General features: G+C 62.1%; 1 protein-coding gene across 1 annotated transcript in view; it reads left to right on the plus strand.

Moving 5' to 3' along the window:
• SDK1 (sidekick cell adhesion molecule 1) overlaps nucleotides 1–13,944 on the plus strand; it is a 723,652-nt gene that overhangs the window by 669,359 nt on the left and 40,349 nt on the right. Inside the window, exons 32-35 of the mRNA XM_052636011.1 lie at nucleotides 1,344–1,414; nucleotides 8,289–8,424; nucleotides 9,525–9,584; nucleotides 11,464–11,565. Coding sequence (XP_052491971.1) covers nucleotides 1,344–1,414; nucleotides 8,289–8,424; nucleotides 9,525–9,584; nucleotides 11,464–11,565 — 369 coding nt within the window. The remainder of the gene's footprint in view (nucleotides 1–1,343; nucleotides 1,415–8,288; nucleotides 8,425–9,524; nucleotides 9,585–11,463; nucleotides 11,566–13,944) is intronic.

The following is a 13,944-nucleotide window of genomic DNA, read 5'->3' on the forward strand; positions in this document are numbered from 1 at the left end:
CCGCGATCCTGACCGGAGAGGTGTCCCTGCCACCCTGTTGGCGGGAGGCCGGGGAGGAAGGGCGGGCCACGAATCTGGAGAAGCGGCGCTTGTCCCCTGTGGCATCCACTGTATTCCTGCATTAGCACCTTGCCTGAGCGCTAGTTCTTAGAAGGAAAAAACCCAGCAGCTTGTCCCTGGGAGAGGGGCATCCACCCGCTCCCCTCCCCATCACAGGCTCGGGCAGAAGGGGGCCGCTCTCAGCCCTTTCATATTCAAATCACCTCTTCATCTTCTCTTTGCAATGGGTTGGCCTTGTGTTTTTGTCCTGTGTCTCTGAGTCCACCTTTCAGGGGAGAGGACAGGCCACACTGACCATGCTGGGGCCAGTGCTGGGGGAGGGGCTTGGGAGCGCACAGATGGTTTGCTGGGAAAGGGTCTCTTATCCTGAGAGTACTAAGCCTGCCCCATGTGGGCAGGAACGCTGGGTCAGGCCTTTGAGCCGGAACAGTCAGAGGTCAGAGGGGCAGGGTAGACAGCGGCCCCTGGGGCCGGGGCCTAGAGTGTGGCCAGCATGGGCCCGTCCCTGGTCTGGGCCCGGAGGACGGGGAGGCCTGCAGGGTGCAGGGGTCGCTCAGAGCAGCTGAGTCGGAGTGGGGAGCAGGCTGGGGGTGCCAGGCACACAGGTGAGGCGGGTGGGGAGAGGCCCTAAATCCTTCTGCTCAAAGCTCGTTTCTGAACACTGACTCTGCGTCGGGTCTTGGGTTGTCACAGCGGGGCCGCTGTGAGAAGGCCAGTCCGTCTGCTGGGAGCGGGTCGCCCAGGCCCGGAGCGGGCAGACATGTTGGACACGTCTGGACGTGACGGACACTCCATAGAGCAGGGCGGGGTCAAACCAGAGCAGCACCAGGCCACCGCCAGGACCCTGGCCGGGCCAGAGGTCTCCCCAGCCCCCGGAGGCAGCCCCCTTTCCTGACAGTCACGTCCGTGTTTCAAGCGAAGGGCCCTGGGCCTGGCTTGCTCATGTGTCCTGTTCAGAAGTAGCTCTGACCCACGTACCCCAGAAGAGTGACGCCCCTCCTCCTCTGGAGAGGAGGTCAGGGAACTGCAGGAGCACTCCGGGCGCCTCGGCTGTGGAGAGACCCAGACTCTGCGTGTGTCCAGTGGGGCGGGTCCTTGGGAGGTGAGGTCGGGGAGGTGGTCCAGGATGAGCTCCCTCGCCCCTAGACAGGCTGGCAGGCGGGGAAGGGTGTCCCCAGGGAGGAGGGGCCGCGTGCTGGCTGGTTGAAAGCAGGCGGGGACGTGGCCCGGGATTGCTGGGCCGAGCTCGACGTTAACCCCTGCTGCTTCCCTCTTCCTTCCAGTCCCCGGGGAGCCCCCACGCTCCGTGTCTGTGACGCCACGCACCACCTCGTCTGTTCTGATCCAGTGGCAGGTAAGGCCCGGGGACCCCACGGCACTCTGTGAACCCCGCTCCTGTAGCAGTGAGCTCACTCAGCGGGCAGCCACCCGACCCTGGGTGGGGCTGGAGAGGCCGGCTGGTGCAGAGCCGTGGTGTAAGTGTGACCTCCAAGGCGGGAAGTCCAGCGCCGTGGTGACCTGCAGAGTGAACCGGAGCGCAGTGGGTGGGGGAGGGGCGGCCAGCAGGACGGCCGGGCGGACCCAGGGCACAGCCCGTCCGGTGGCCGAGTCATCCCAGGCGATTTCCTCTCCTCTCTGTTGCTGAGTGGCAGCTCCTCGGGGTAGCAGGACCCTTTCAGCGTGGACAGAAGTCATTTCCAGATGTCCCCCTGGTGAACTGGGAGCTCACTGCCGTGGCATTCTGCCCTTTCCAGCCTCCCTGAAGTGCTGAGACTGGATGGGGACCCAGGAGGCTTCAGCTGGGCTCTGACGGCTGTCCCGGGGGAGCCGCAGCCGAGTGGCCCTCGGGACCCTGGGAGAGGGACAGGCCTGGCCTCGGCCTGCGGGCCAGTTTGCCATAGCAAGACTCTGACCCCAGAAGCCTCTCTGACCCCAGGGTCCTCCTCTGTAAAAACAGGGGTTCCAGGGTCCCCTCTGAGGCCCCTGTGAGGTCTCTGACCCAAGGCCCGTTAGACCCCTGACTTCCATCAGGGTCTCTGGTGAGAGATGGGGAACATTCAACATGGAAACTCAAGGCTCCAAGCACTTCCAGTTCCCACTCTCCACCAACACGACTGACCAAGAGTAGATGGTCTTCCGGGTGGTGCTGAATTCTGCTGGGCACATGCTTGGTCTCAGACGTGGGTCTGGCTGCCCCGTAGCCAGCTGAGCTCAGGGCTGTGGCACCTCAGCCGCTCCCGACAGGCAGCTGTGGACGCAGTGCTGGCTGTCAGCCCAGGCCTCCCGCCCCTGGGCTGTGAGCACTCAGTCCCAGATGCCCTGAGAGGCAGCGAGAGCTGCACGGAAGGCGCTGGGCGTGTCTGGCCGTCAGCTGTCCTCCTTCAGAGCCCAGCAGGAGAAACTAATTGCAAGAAGCCTGAGCAGGAGGTGGTCAGTATGATGCATTGTGGAAATAAATGCCTGTCAACTGCCAGGCAATTGAAGTATAATTAAAATTATAAGTAATTTACTAAATCAGAGCCAACAGAACAAAGGGACAACGTTTAAATATAGATTTGCATTCCAAACAAAATGTTTCACCTATCTTTTTTTTAGTAATTTGTTTAAAAACGCAAGCACTGCCTGTAATTCCAAGGCCACTGACCCACTTGAATGGGCCATCCATCAGATTTGGTTCCTCTTAGTAGGATGATCAACATTCAAAACTCAACTTTCAAAAAACTAAGATCATGGCATCCGGTCCCATCACTTCATGGCAAATAGATGGGGAAACAATGGAAACACTGACAGACTATTTTCTTGGGCTCCAAAAATCACTGCAGATGGTGACTGCAGCCTTGAAATTAAAAGATGCTTACTCCTTGGAAGAAAAGCTATGACAAACCTAGGCAGCATGTTAAACAGCAAAGACATTACTTTGCTGACAAAAGTCCATCTCGTCAAAGCTGTGGTTTTTCCAGTGGTCATGTATGGATATGAGAGTTGGACCATAAAAAAAAGCTGAGCACCAAAGAATTGATGCTTTTGAACTGTGGTGTTGGAGAAGACTCTTGAGAGTCCTTTGGACTGTAAGATCAAACCAGTCAGTCCTAAAGGAAGTCAGTCCTCAGTATTCATTGGAAGGACTAATGCTGAAGTTGAAACTTAAATGCTCTGGCCACGTGATGCGAAGAACTGACTCATTTGAAAAGACCCTGATGCTGGGAAAGATTGAGGGCAGGAGGAGAAGGGGACGACAGAGGATGAGATGGTTGGGTGGCATCACCGACTCGATGGACGTGGGTTTGAGCATGCTGTGGGAGTTGGTGATGGACAGGGAGGCCTGGCGCACTGCCGTCCAGGAGGTCACAAAGAGTCGACGCGACTGGGCGGCTGACCTGACCTGGGTGGGACAGCCAGTCCGTGCCTCTCGGGGGCCGGTGCTGTTGGAATCTGAGGATTTGTGCGTATATTCTAGACAGCAGTGGCTCTGTGTTCACACTGAGTACAGCTCGTGCTGGGCATCCGTGTCTCTGAACTGACCACAGTTAAGCTGGCTGTTCTGAGACCTCCAGCGGGTCACACCGTCTGTGACTCATGCACCTCCTCTCTCGTCTCCTCTTCCAGCTTTTCTCTGAGTGGATTTTGAGGCTGTTTTCCAGCAAAATTAACATCCTAAGGGACAGACTGCATCACGTGCAGCGGCCTCGAGCAGGGGAGACTCGGCTGTGCAGGGCACCTTCCTAAGAGTGTGGCGCAGCCCCGGGTCAGAGGGGACGCGGGGGCCTGGCCTCTCTGGGACATCGCCTGGCCTTTGTTCCTTTCTCACCGCCCGCTCTGTCATCTTATGAGGACCGGCTCCGGCGCCGGGCTCTGCGCACCCAGAGCCTCCTTTCCCTGCTGTGAGGTCCACAGACGTCAGGGAGAAAATGGGAGGGGAGCAGCCGGAGGGGTGTGGGAGGTAACAGGATGGCCAGTCCCCGCCCCCTACCCGTCAGGGCAGGCAGGTCATCATCCGGTGGCGTGTCCGCAGGAGCGCAGGCTCAGGTGTGCCGGCTGCTGGGCTTCAAGGGCAGGCGCCTGGAGCTGGTTCTCTAGGGCCTCCCGTGCCCGCTGAGCCATGGACCCAGTCCAGCAGGCATCAGAGGGAACCCCTGCTCTGGGCTCCAGGGAAGAGAGGTGGTGGGAAGTCCCAGGCGCAGGCCCCAGGACGATGGCAGTGGAAGTCCCGCTCTGCCTCCAGCTCACCCTGAGACCCCGGACTCCCGGATTCCGGAGTAGCCTCCCCAGCCCCGGGTCCCCCCACCCGCAGCCTGCGCTGTCTGGGAAGGCCCTCTGAGCTGGCCCCAGCCTGACCCCTGGCGCTCAGCCAGGACTGAGGCTCACGGTGGGAGTCCTTCGAGCCCCAGCTCTCCGTCCTCTTCCTGCCTGCTGGAGTGGGGGGGCAGGTCAAGGCCAGTGCACTCCAACCAGGTTATGGGCACTTTAACAAGGGCCCCTTTTCCAAAACTGAAAAAACACCCAGGCCCCTGCGGACTGGCTAGTGGAATTTCCGATTTGCGAAAGGCAGGGTGAAGCACTTTAGATGCTTATGTCGCAGCTCAGGGCACCTCACCAACCTGCGGAGCCGGTCAGCGCTAGAGGCAGGGCTGGGGTGCAGGCAGGACCTTCTGCAGCAAGGAGCCCCGCTGACCTCCCGGGGGCCTCAGCCGGGTGCCTTCACTGCCGGGATCCTTGTGGGGCGGGGCCCTCAGGACCCTCCCTCAGGGGTCACAGCGGTGGGCAGCCTGGGACCCAGAGGGTCAGTAGCCCTGCGACCACTGAGCCTCACTTGGGAAGGGCGGTGGAGAGCGTGTCACTGAACCTGGACCTTCTCTGCACAGCTTAGGTGTCAGGTGGGAAAACGTCTCTCCTTTTATTCTTACGGGTAGACTTTTCCAACTTTCCCATCTGTTGTATTTCTTAAGAAGGGGGTGAAATAAACTTTCTCTTATGTGCTGTGATAGTTGTGCTTGAAGGAAGCCTAGGAGTGAGGATGTAACTTGTCTCAGCTGTAGCCAGCAGAAAACCAGGGCTAGGGTCGGAGGGGCAGACTGCGGGCTTCCGTCCTTAGGAGGAGATGGCGCCTGCGTGCATTACACACACAGAGACACACACACGATTTGCACGTGGCACCGACTAGCAGTAAGCACTGCATGGAGTCTGCCTTTATCGCATGGAACCAATTTTTAAATAGCAGAGGGTCGTGCAAAACAAAAACCCTTAAAGCTACCTGAACCAGTCCTATGAACTCAAAGGGGAGGGATCTAAAAAAAAGTGTATCAGAGGGTCTGAAACGCTGCCGTCCTCAGGGCGGGGCGGCTCCAGGGCCGGGGCTGGACAGGAAGCATAGGGACCGCCCAGCATGCCAGGGCATGCCCTGCTCAGGGGTGTCCCTGAGTCTGCAGTGTGGAGGACAGAGGTTCTGTCCATCAAAACTGGTGGGAAAGAGAAAGGCAGAATAAAGTAGAAACTGCAACCAGACACGGAGCCCAGGCAGGCCCCCAGGCTTCACCCTGCTCTCACCTCCCTTCCTGAGAGCACACAGCTCCCCGAGCCCCCAGCGCTCTGGTCAGGTGAGGCCTCGTTTTGGGAATGGCTGGGGCAGAGGGCAGCAGGCTCGCTGCTGGAGGAAGTGGCTGTGTCATGGTCCAGCCCCAGGCCCGCCAGGCGGGCATGTGCCTCCGAGACCCTGCGTGCCCGGCCGGTCACCTACCCTGCCCACCTGCCCCATCCAGGCGACGCGGGGGTCTGAGCGGGTCCACCTTCACTCTCAGATCGTTAGTTCTGCAACCGTGAGGTGAGTTTAAAGTTGTCCCCACCTGTGGGCGTCAGGAGAGCGGAGCAAGCACTGACACCCTGGAAGCATCCGGGTCCCATCCCAGACCCGCACAGGAGGGAGAATCTGGCAGTGAGGCAACCCACATGGCTGGTTTCTCAGTGTCTGTGAAGGTGACGTTTAGCAGGCCAGTGCCATCCGGGTGGGCCTGCTGGGTTCCTCTGGCCCGAGGGGTGCACGTGGATCCCGAGCACGCGCGAGTCCACTCCGGTTTCCCAGGCTTGCGTGTCTGCGTCTGATGGGAAGAATGGCCAGCCACAGCGCTTTCCGTGCGGGGGCAGGGTGGGGATGGGGGGTCGGAGGACTCAGGAAGTGGCGGGAGAGCACGTCGGGGGCTGCGGCAGACCCGCCCTGCAAACCTCTGGGCTCTCGTGGTGAAAACGTGGTGATTCCAGCTCATGGGAGGAAGCGCCCTTGCTGTGCGTGCTGCCCACTGGCGAGTGTGAGGGCAGAGAGCTGTCCCCTCCCACAGGGGTCCCGAGTTTGGGACCGAGAGCAGCCAGAGGTCACGGAGAACAGACTTAGCTGAGCATCCGGGTCCCCACGGTGCTGCCTGGGTTCAGGGACTGAGAATTGAAGGGTGTGAGTTTGGACAGCAGAGCCCCTGGAACCGGCCACCCTGCCCTCCCACAGTTCTGAAGGCCGGAGTCCAAGGTCAAGGTGGCGGCTGACTGCAGACACAGGGAAGCCTGCTGCCCGCCTCTTCCCGGCCTCCGGCGGCTGCAGCAGTCCTCTCCGCTCCTTGGCTTCTGGGCGCTTCTTTCAGTTGCCACCTCCGCCTTTGCGTGACATTCTTTCTGTGTCCAAATGTCCTCATCTTATAAGAATCTTTGGGTCTTTTTCTGGTCTCAGCATTTGTTAAATAATTGCTAGATTCTATATTGCCTCTTAAAATGTGTTTTGTCTTTACGATCCATCACGCTGAACATCTAGGTGCCCATGTGAATCAATTATCATATTACCTGATGGTATTCACGAGTCCCAAGTCTGCCAATTTGTTTGCAGGCAATCTTACTGTCTGCGCCCTTCAAGCTCAAAGGCCATCCTGTTGTCTTGGCATTGAAAAGACCCAGAGAGGACTGGTCTTGGCGTTTTGAGGAGTGGGGGGGAGTTAGTCCCAGGCTCACGTTTGTAGATCTCAGGACTGCCCACAGCCGAGTGTCCATGTGGGGTCAGTTTCTAGACGTGTGATCACTGCATGAAAGACTTGGGCAAATAGAATGGAACTGCCCTCTGGGAAGCCCGCCATCACCTTAGAGCACCCCCTTCCACAGGTGCCCTCTTCCTAACTTGATTACGTCTGCAGAGACCCGAATCCTGATGAAGTCACTTTGCCAGGACCAGCGGTTAGGACTCAGCATGTCTCCTGGGGGGGGCACAGTTCAACCCACAGCAGGGGGCTTTCCTACAGTAGCTGTGGCGTCCACTTGGGCAACGGGCGCTCTGGGTCCATCTGTCCGGCTGCAGTTTGGGAGGTTCAGTCCTGACCTGCTGAGGACCACAGCGGGAGGAGCAAAGCCCGTAGCCCCCAGCACCGGGGTCAGTGCCATGGCCTTATTTGGGTTCCACGTGGAGTGGGATGGTCTTCCTTCCACAGACAGACCTGTCAACCCAGCTGGGGACGCCCTCCCCAGGCTCACTAATCAACAGAAACCAGCCAAAGGGGGAGGGAAGTCAGGCCGGGCCCTCCCTGAGCAGCGGCGGTACCCAGAGGGAAGCGATTGCAAGGTCCTAGGCTCACACGCACAGGCTCAGACCCCCCACCGTCCGACCTTGTCTCTGAGCCACCTGTCAGCCGTCAGCCGCCTTCCGCTGGGTTCTTAGGAGTCAGACGAGGCCCTGCCCCACCATTGGCCGCTCTTACACCAGCTGAGGTACAGTGGGTGGTGGGAGGGGTTGTTCTAGCCCTACGCCGGTCAGGCGGGGGGCCACCTGGCACGCAGAGGGGTCAGTGAGGGTCCCAGCGAGACGGCCACAAGCCCGGGTAGACGGGAGGGTCGGGGACTGAAGAGACGGGGTGGGGTCAGTGGTGGATGACGCAAGGCCAGGCCACATCCACGGCCCCCTTTGGTTCTGGGTCTGCCAGGAATGGGCAGCTTCCTCTCCATCTGTGATCTGGGCCACAGTCTCCGGCCCCAGCCCTGGGGCTCAGGTGTCCGGGCTGGACAGGGAGACACGCCCGTGTCCACGCACACAGGACCAGGAGGCCCGGGTTCTGTCCCCGGACCCCGTCATTCCTCATCAGTGGGACACCTGCCTGTCCTCTTGCCAACAACCAAGGCCCCTCCGGTTGTCTTGAACCAGTGACGCCCCACCTTTCAACGCAGTCGGCCAGCATGCAGCCAGGCCCCTGACCGTGCTGTCTTTGCAGCCCCCGAGGGACGAGAGCCTGAACGGCCTCCTGCAGGGCTACCGGATCTACTACCGCGAGCTGGAGTACGAGGCGGCCCCCGCCACCGAGTCCAAGACGCTCAAGACGCCCTCAGCTCTGCGGGCCGAGCTCACAGGTGAGCCCCCCCTCCCCCACGGTGGAGGTTCCCATAACCACCACGTCTGCCCACCCCAGGCCTGCTGGGAACAGCCATGGGGGCCGGAGGGGGTACGGCTCTGCCCCCTCCCCAGCACCCCGACGGTTTGCAAGGCCCAGGGCACAGGGAGGGGACCCAGGAAGGCTGCCTGGAGGAGGAGCCATCTGAGGGGCTGTCGGGGTAAAAGGATGTCATGGAGGACGTGAGGGGAAGAGGGTGACGCAGGGCCCGGCACAGCTTGGTGGGGGGGCAGGGGTCACCAGCCAGGGTGGGGCTGAGCCTCTGGGGCCTGTGCGCCCTGGAGGAGGAGTAGCCGGGCCTCCAGGGGCAGCGGCTCACCCCACACGGAGCAGGCCTGGGGTGCTGGGGCCCGTGGAGCGAGGCCCGAGAAGGCTGAGAGATGCCTCCCAGCACCATCAGAGAAGACACCTGGGCCCCTGGCACCCACGTGGTGGGGGCGGGGGCAGGGTGGCCAGGGCACCGGGTCTGGCTCTGCCTGGGCCTCTCTGTGTGGGTCACACACACCGTGCTTGGCCCCCGGAGCCGCTCTGGGGTCAGCGAGGGGCTGCACCTCGGCCCCAACCCCACTGGGGGACGACCTGGCTCCGCTGAGACCCCCACTCACAGCGTCTCCGCAGGTGCCCCTTGCTGACACCCAGCTAGCCGTGACTGTCCCTCTGGGCTGAGTCACACAGACCCCGGAATAAGAGGGTGCGGGAGTCTGTGCACCTGCTCACTGTGGACGGGTCGTCCCCGCCGGCCTGGGGCGCTCACCTGAGCGTGTAACCAGACGCGGCTGCCCCAGGACCAGCCAGTCCTGCGGCCCTCAGTGCCGCTTTGTGCTACGCTCTGCCAGATGCCAATTCGACCCGTTTAATCAGAGAGGAGACCCCCTCCCCCTCGTGGGCCAGGGGCCTGGCTGGTTCAGGAGGCTCCGCAGGGGTCCCGGTGAGCAGACGGGCGTGTGGTGGCCGCTCGGGAGGCAGAGCAGCTTCCCGGCCAGGCCTCCCTCCGCGTCTGCGCCCCATCCTGGCGCCGGCTGTCCCCGCGCTGACGGCCTGTCTGCTCACCCCTCACAGCCCAGAGCAGCTTCAAGACGGTCAACAGCAGCTCCACCGAGACGACCTACGAGTTAACACGTGAGTGATCCCGCGCGCAGCTGGCGCAGCTGGGCAGTGCCCCTCAGCCTCTCGGCGGACTGAGTGCAGGCCAGCTCGGATTCCCAGCTCTCATTCCTGGAGCCCCCCAACCCTGTCCTGCTAAAATGCGTGATGGGCCAGAACCACCAAAAGGGAGTTTCTAGAAACACAGGCTGGGCAGGGGTTCCCAACAGCTGTTCTCGGAGTTTGGGACAGAAGGTCAGAGGGCAGCTCTCTTCTTTAACCCTGCCGGCTTAACTGTGGGTTTACCGTCTTCACCCCTGGTACGTGCAGACACTGTCATGCACCCATCCCCCCTGCCTGCCTCCAGAACCCTCTCACCCCCCACCTGAGACTCTGCCCCTTTAAACACCAATGCCCGCCCCGGGCGCCCACCCCCGACTTCCTGTCTCTGTGACCCTGACCCCTCCAGGGACCTCGCAGCAGGGGACTCGCCCAGCGGGCCCCTCTGTGTCTGCTGGCTTCAGGCCAACGTCCTCCTCACTACAGCGTCGGGGTCTCCCTCCTCTCGGGGTGCGGGGCAGCCACCACACGTCCAGCACTTGTCCATCCGGCCTCTCCTCCTTCGTATCCAATCGCCCCTTGGATTCCGGCCGGGGTGGGTTTCAGTGACCGAGTGCAAGACTCAGGGGCCGAGCTGCAGTTCAGCCCAGCGCAGAGAGGCCGCTGTATCAGAAAGCAGGTAACGGAGGGGAGGAAGAGCTGGCCCTGCCAGGCCCCGTGGGCACCAGCGCTCTGCCAGCTCATCCCCTGCCGCCCCGGCCACCTCCCGGGGCAGCCGACCAGCCCGGCAGCCAGGGCGGGATGCACAGAGCCGTGCCCTCCCCCCGAAGCTCCGCGCCATCCATCGTGGGCCAGCTCGCCTGCCCCCTCCCCACCCCGCTGCCTCCTTGTCTGTCCGCCGAGTCCCTCCTGGGCTGGGCGTGTCCCAGAGGTGGCCTCTCCAAGGGGTCGGGTGAAGAGTCAAGTGCAGGCCGGGCCCAGTGATGAGGGCTCCCTCCCCGGGTCCCCGCCCAGGCCTTTCTGTCTCGGGTTAGGAAGCATGGAAGGGGCGCCCTGGCCACACCCCGGCGTCCACTCTGGTGCATCTCTGTGGATTCCTGGCAATCACACGAGGCCCCAAGTTGAGGCAAAGCCAGTCTGGTGGTTTCTCAGCAGCAGAGTTCGACCGCGGGGCCAGGATCTTGACTGTTAAATATATCTATGTTGGCAAACCAAGGCCTGCGAGGTCTGAATGGCCACGTCCTGGGAAGAAAAGGGCATGAGACGCCAAGTCCATCATGCAGGCCAGGCAGCCACACATGAGCTCTGCACTACTCGATGTGGTGGAAACCACTGATTTTTTAAGCCATAACTTTCTGGAAGGTTCTCCCAGTCACATGACTGTCCAGAGGCCCCACGTACGTGTCTGACCACCTGAGCGCATGGTCCCTGCAAACCATACCTCCCAGAGAGGGCCCTGCTCTGCAGAGGTCAGCGAATGCGACCCCCAGCCCCTCCTGCCCTGACGTCACAGAAGGGGTCAAGGATTGGCCCACGTGGTCAAGCGGTGCCAGGGTCTTGCTCTGTCTGCTGTTCCTCTCCAGGAGAGGTTCCGGACCAGAAGGCAGGCCCAGGTCAGGCTCTGTGTCCTAGACTCACTCCCTTAGACGAGGAGCTTGTTGCCACATGGCCCCGAATGCAGGACAGCCGTGACTGCCTCACTGGGGGCATGGGCGGGTAGGGGGCACTGCCCCTCACAGGCTTCTCTCTGCAAGAAAGGGCTCCCTCGTCCCCCCAGGGGGCACTGGTCACAGAGGGAGCTTTCTAAGAAAGGGCAGGGCTCCATCCTGCTGACCTTGTCCCCTCACCCTTGCAGATCTGAAGAAATACCGGCGCTACGAAGTGGTCCTGACGGCCTACAACGTCATCGGCGAGGGCCCGGCCAGCGCGCCCGTGGAGGTCTTCGTTGGCGAGGCCGGTGAGTCCCATCTGGAGATCAGGGGCCAGCAGCGTCCCCCTTGTCAAAGGTCAGGTTATGGGGGTTCAGGAGGCTTCTGGTCATGCTGGGAAGAGTCCTTGGCCAAGGGCTGGGTGTCCTGGTGGCCCCAGGAGCGATCAAGTCTTGCTTTTGAGAAAGGTCTAGAGGTATCAGATTTATCAGGACATACTCTAGGGGAGCCACGCTGTCGTCCCTGTGGGGGTCCAGGGGGGCGGGACCCTGGGTGCGGGGAGGGGGACGTTTGTCACCCACCGTCTCTGAGCACTGGTCCTGGCCCCGAGTCAGCCTGACCGCCCATAATAGCCGCTCCCCAATCTCTGAAAGCTGCATAGATACATGTTAGTCCCCGTTTTAGACACCACCTGGCCCCTGGGCTTGTTTCAAGAACCGTCCCCTCTGTGGGGCTGACGCACAGGGAGACGGAGTATCCCACGCTCAGATCAGAGTGCTGCCTCCACCCTGCCCCCTGCTGCCCTGGAAGGAGGGAGTCACCTGCCCTCTCCCGGCAGAAACCGCCCCTGTGGGCACGCACACACACACACACACACAAACACTGTCCCACTGCCAGCCCTATCTCCACAGAAACCCCCCTGCCCTCGGGCACACACACACACTGCCCACAGCCCTCCCTCTCTCCACAGAAACCCCCCCTGCCGTCGGGCGCACACACACACACACACACACACACACACAGCCCCACGGCCGGCCCTCTCCCCACAGAACCCCCCTGCCCTCGGGCACACACACGCACACACTGCTCACGGCCCTACCTCTCTCCACAGAAACGCCCCCTGCCCGCAGGCACACACATGCACGCACACACACACACACTGCCCACGGCCTGCCCTCTCCCCGCAGGAACACTCCCTGCCCTCGGGCACATGCACACTGCCCCACGGCCTGCCTTCTCCCTGCAGAAACCCCCCCTGCCCCCAGGCGCGCACGCACACACACACGCACGCACACACACACTGCTCCACGGACAGCCGTCTCCTCTGATCTTGGCACGTGGCCGAGGGTTCTGCTAGAAACTGCGGGTGCAGAGTCAGGAGGGTGGACAGGGTTGGAATGCCCCTGGGGACGGCGACCCAGGCTTTCGGGGGACTCAGGCTGAATTCTCTGGGCCGGCCACAGGACGCGTCAGGCGACTGTGCAGTTTGGAGAGGTTATTGTCGGAAACGAGCCAGGACTGAAGGTCTCTGGCTTAGCAGGGTTTTTCCGGAAGAGTCACATGGTGTTTTCACGTAGACAAGGATAAACCAGGTGAGCCCACAGGAGACAGCGGGGGCCACCCCAGCCTGTACGGGAGTCTGTCGGCGGAAGGGGTGGAGGTCACTGGGGGGCCAGGCACTCCAGGAGGGCCTGGGCCTGGCCACAGAAGAGCCCACACAGGCGGGGCGGACGCGGCACACGCCGTCCGCGAGAGCAGGGCTCTGGAGCCTGGTGGGGCGTCATGTGGGCAGCCGTGCCACTGGGCTCAGGGTGCGGACAGCCAGCTGGCCAGGACCCATGGAGCTGACCCGCCCGCCCATCAGCCTGCAGCCCAACGAGAGGACTAGCGGTGGGGCCCAGGTGCTGCGGACGGGGCCTGCATCCCAGGACCTGTGCAGGCGTGTGGAGAACAGGGCTGGAACCCAGGCGGGAGACCCGGGAGATCCGGGACCGTAGCAGCCAGCGGGACAGCTGTGGACGTCTGCTTACCTCTGGGCTCGCGTCCTGGGTCTGTGGTTGTTTGTTGTTCATTTTGTGGTAAAGTACGGTTGACATGACACGCGCCATCCTGGCAAGCGTCCAGCCCAGGGGCAGGGAGCCTGTTCACCGGCTGAGTGGCCGCCACCCGCCTCCCCCGGCCCCGGCTTCTCCCCAGACAGACGCCCCTCAGCCATGGGCAGGCCCCCTTCCCCAGCTGCCATCAGCCCTGACTTGCTTCCCGTCTGTGGGCTCGCTGCTCCGGGTGCTCCTCGGACGCGGGCCAGAGCTGCGTTTGTCCGCTTTACCAGGCTTCCGTCTCCCGGCATATTTCCCGGGCTCACCTGAGCTGCAGCAGGTGTCAGACTCGGCTCCCTCTCGCGGGGGAGGACTCTCCTCTGGGTGCAGACCCTGCGTTCGCTGTCGGTCCCTCGGTGGACGCCTGGGCTGTCTCCCCGTCTCGGGTGCTGCGGTGCACCTGCTGTGAACCCAGGCGGGCCGCCTGTTTCTCCCAAGTGCCAGGAGGGTGTCCATTGGCTGCTTCTGTGGGTGGGCGGCCTCCAACAACCTCCAGTCGGGGACGCAGAGGCAGAACCCAGAAAGAGACCAGGCTCCCCCCTCAGGCTGCCCCCCAGGTTGGGCGGATGTTTGGCCCCAGAGCGTTGCTCG

Source organism: Budorcas taxicolor, chromosome 2 (assembly GCF_023091745.1).
Source record: "Budorcas taxicolor isolate Tak-1 chromosome 2, Takin1.1, whole genome shotgun sequence".
Lineage (NCBI taxonomy): Eukaryota > Metazoa > Chordata > Mammalia > Artiodactyla > Bovidae > Budorcas > Budorcas taxicolor.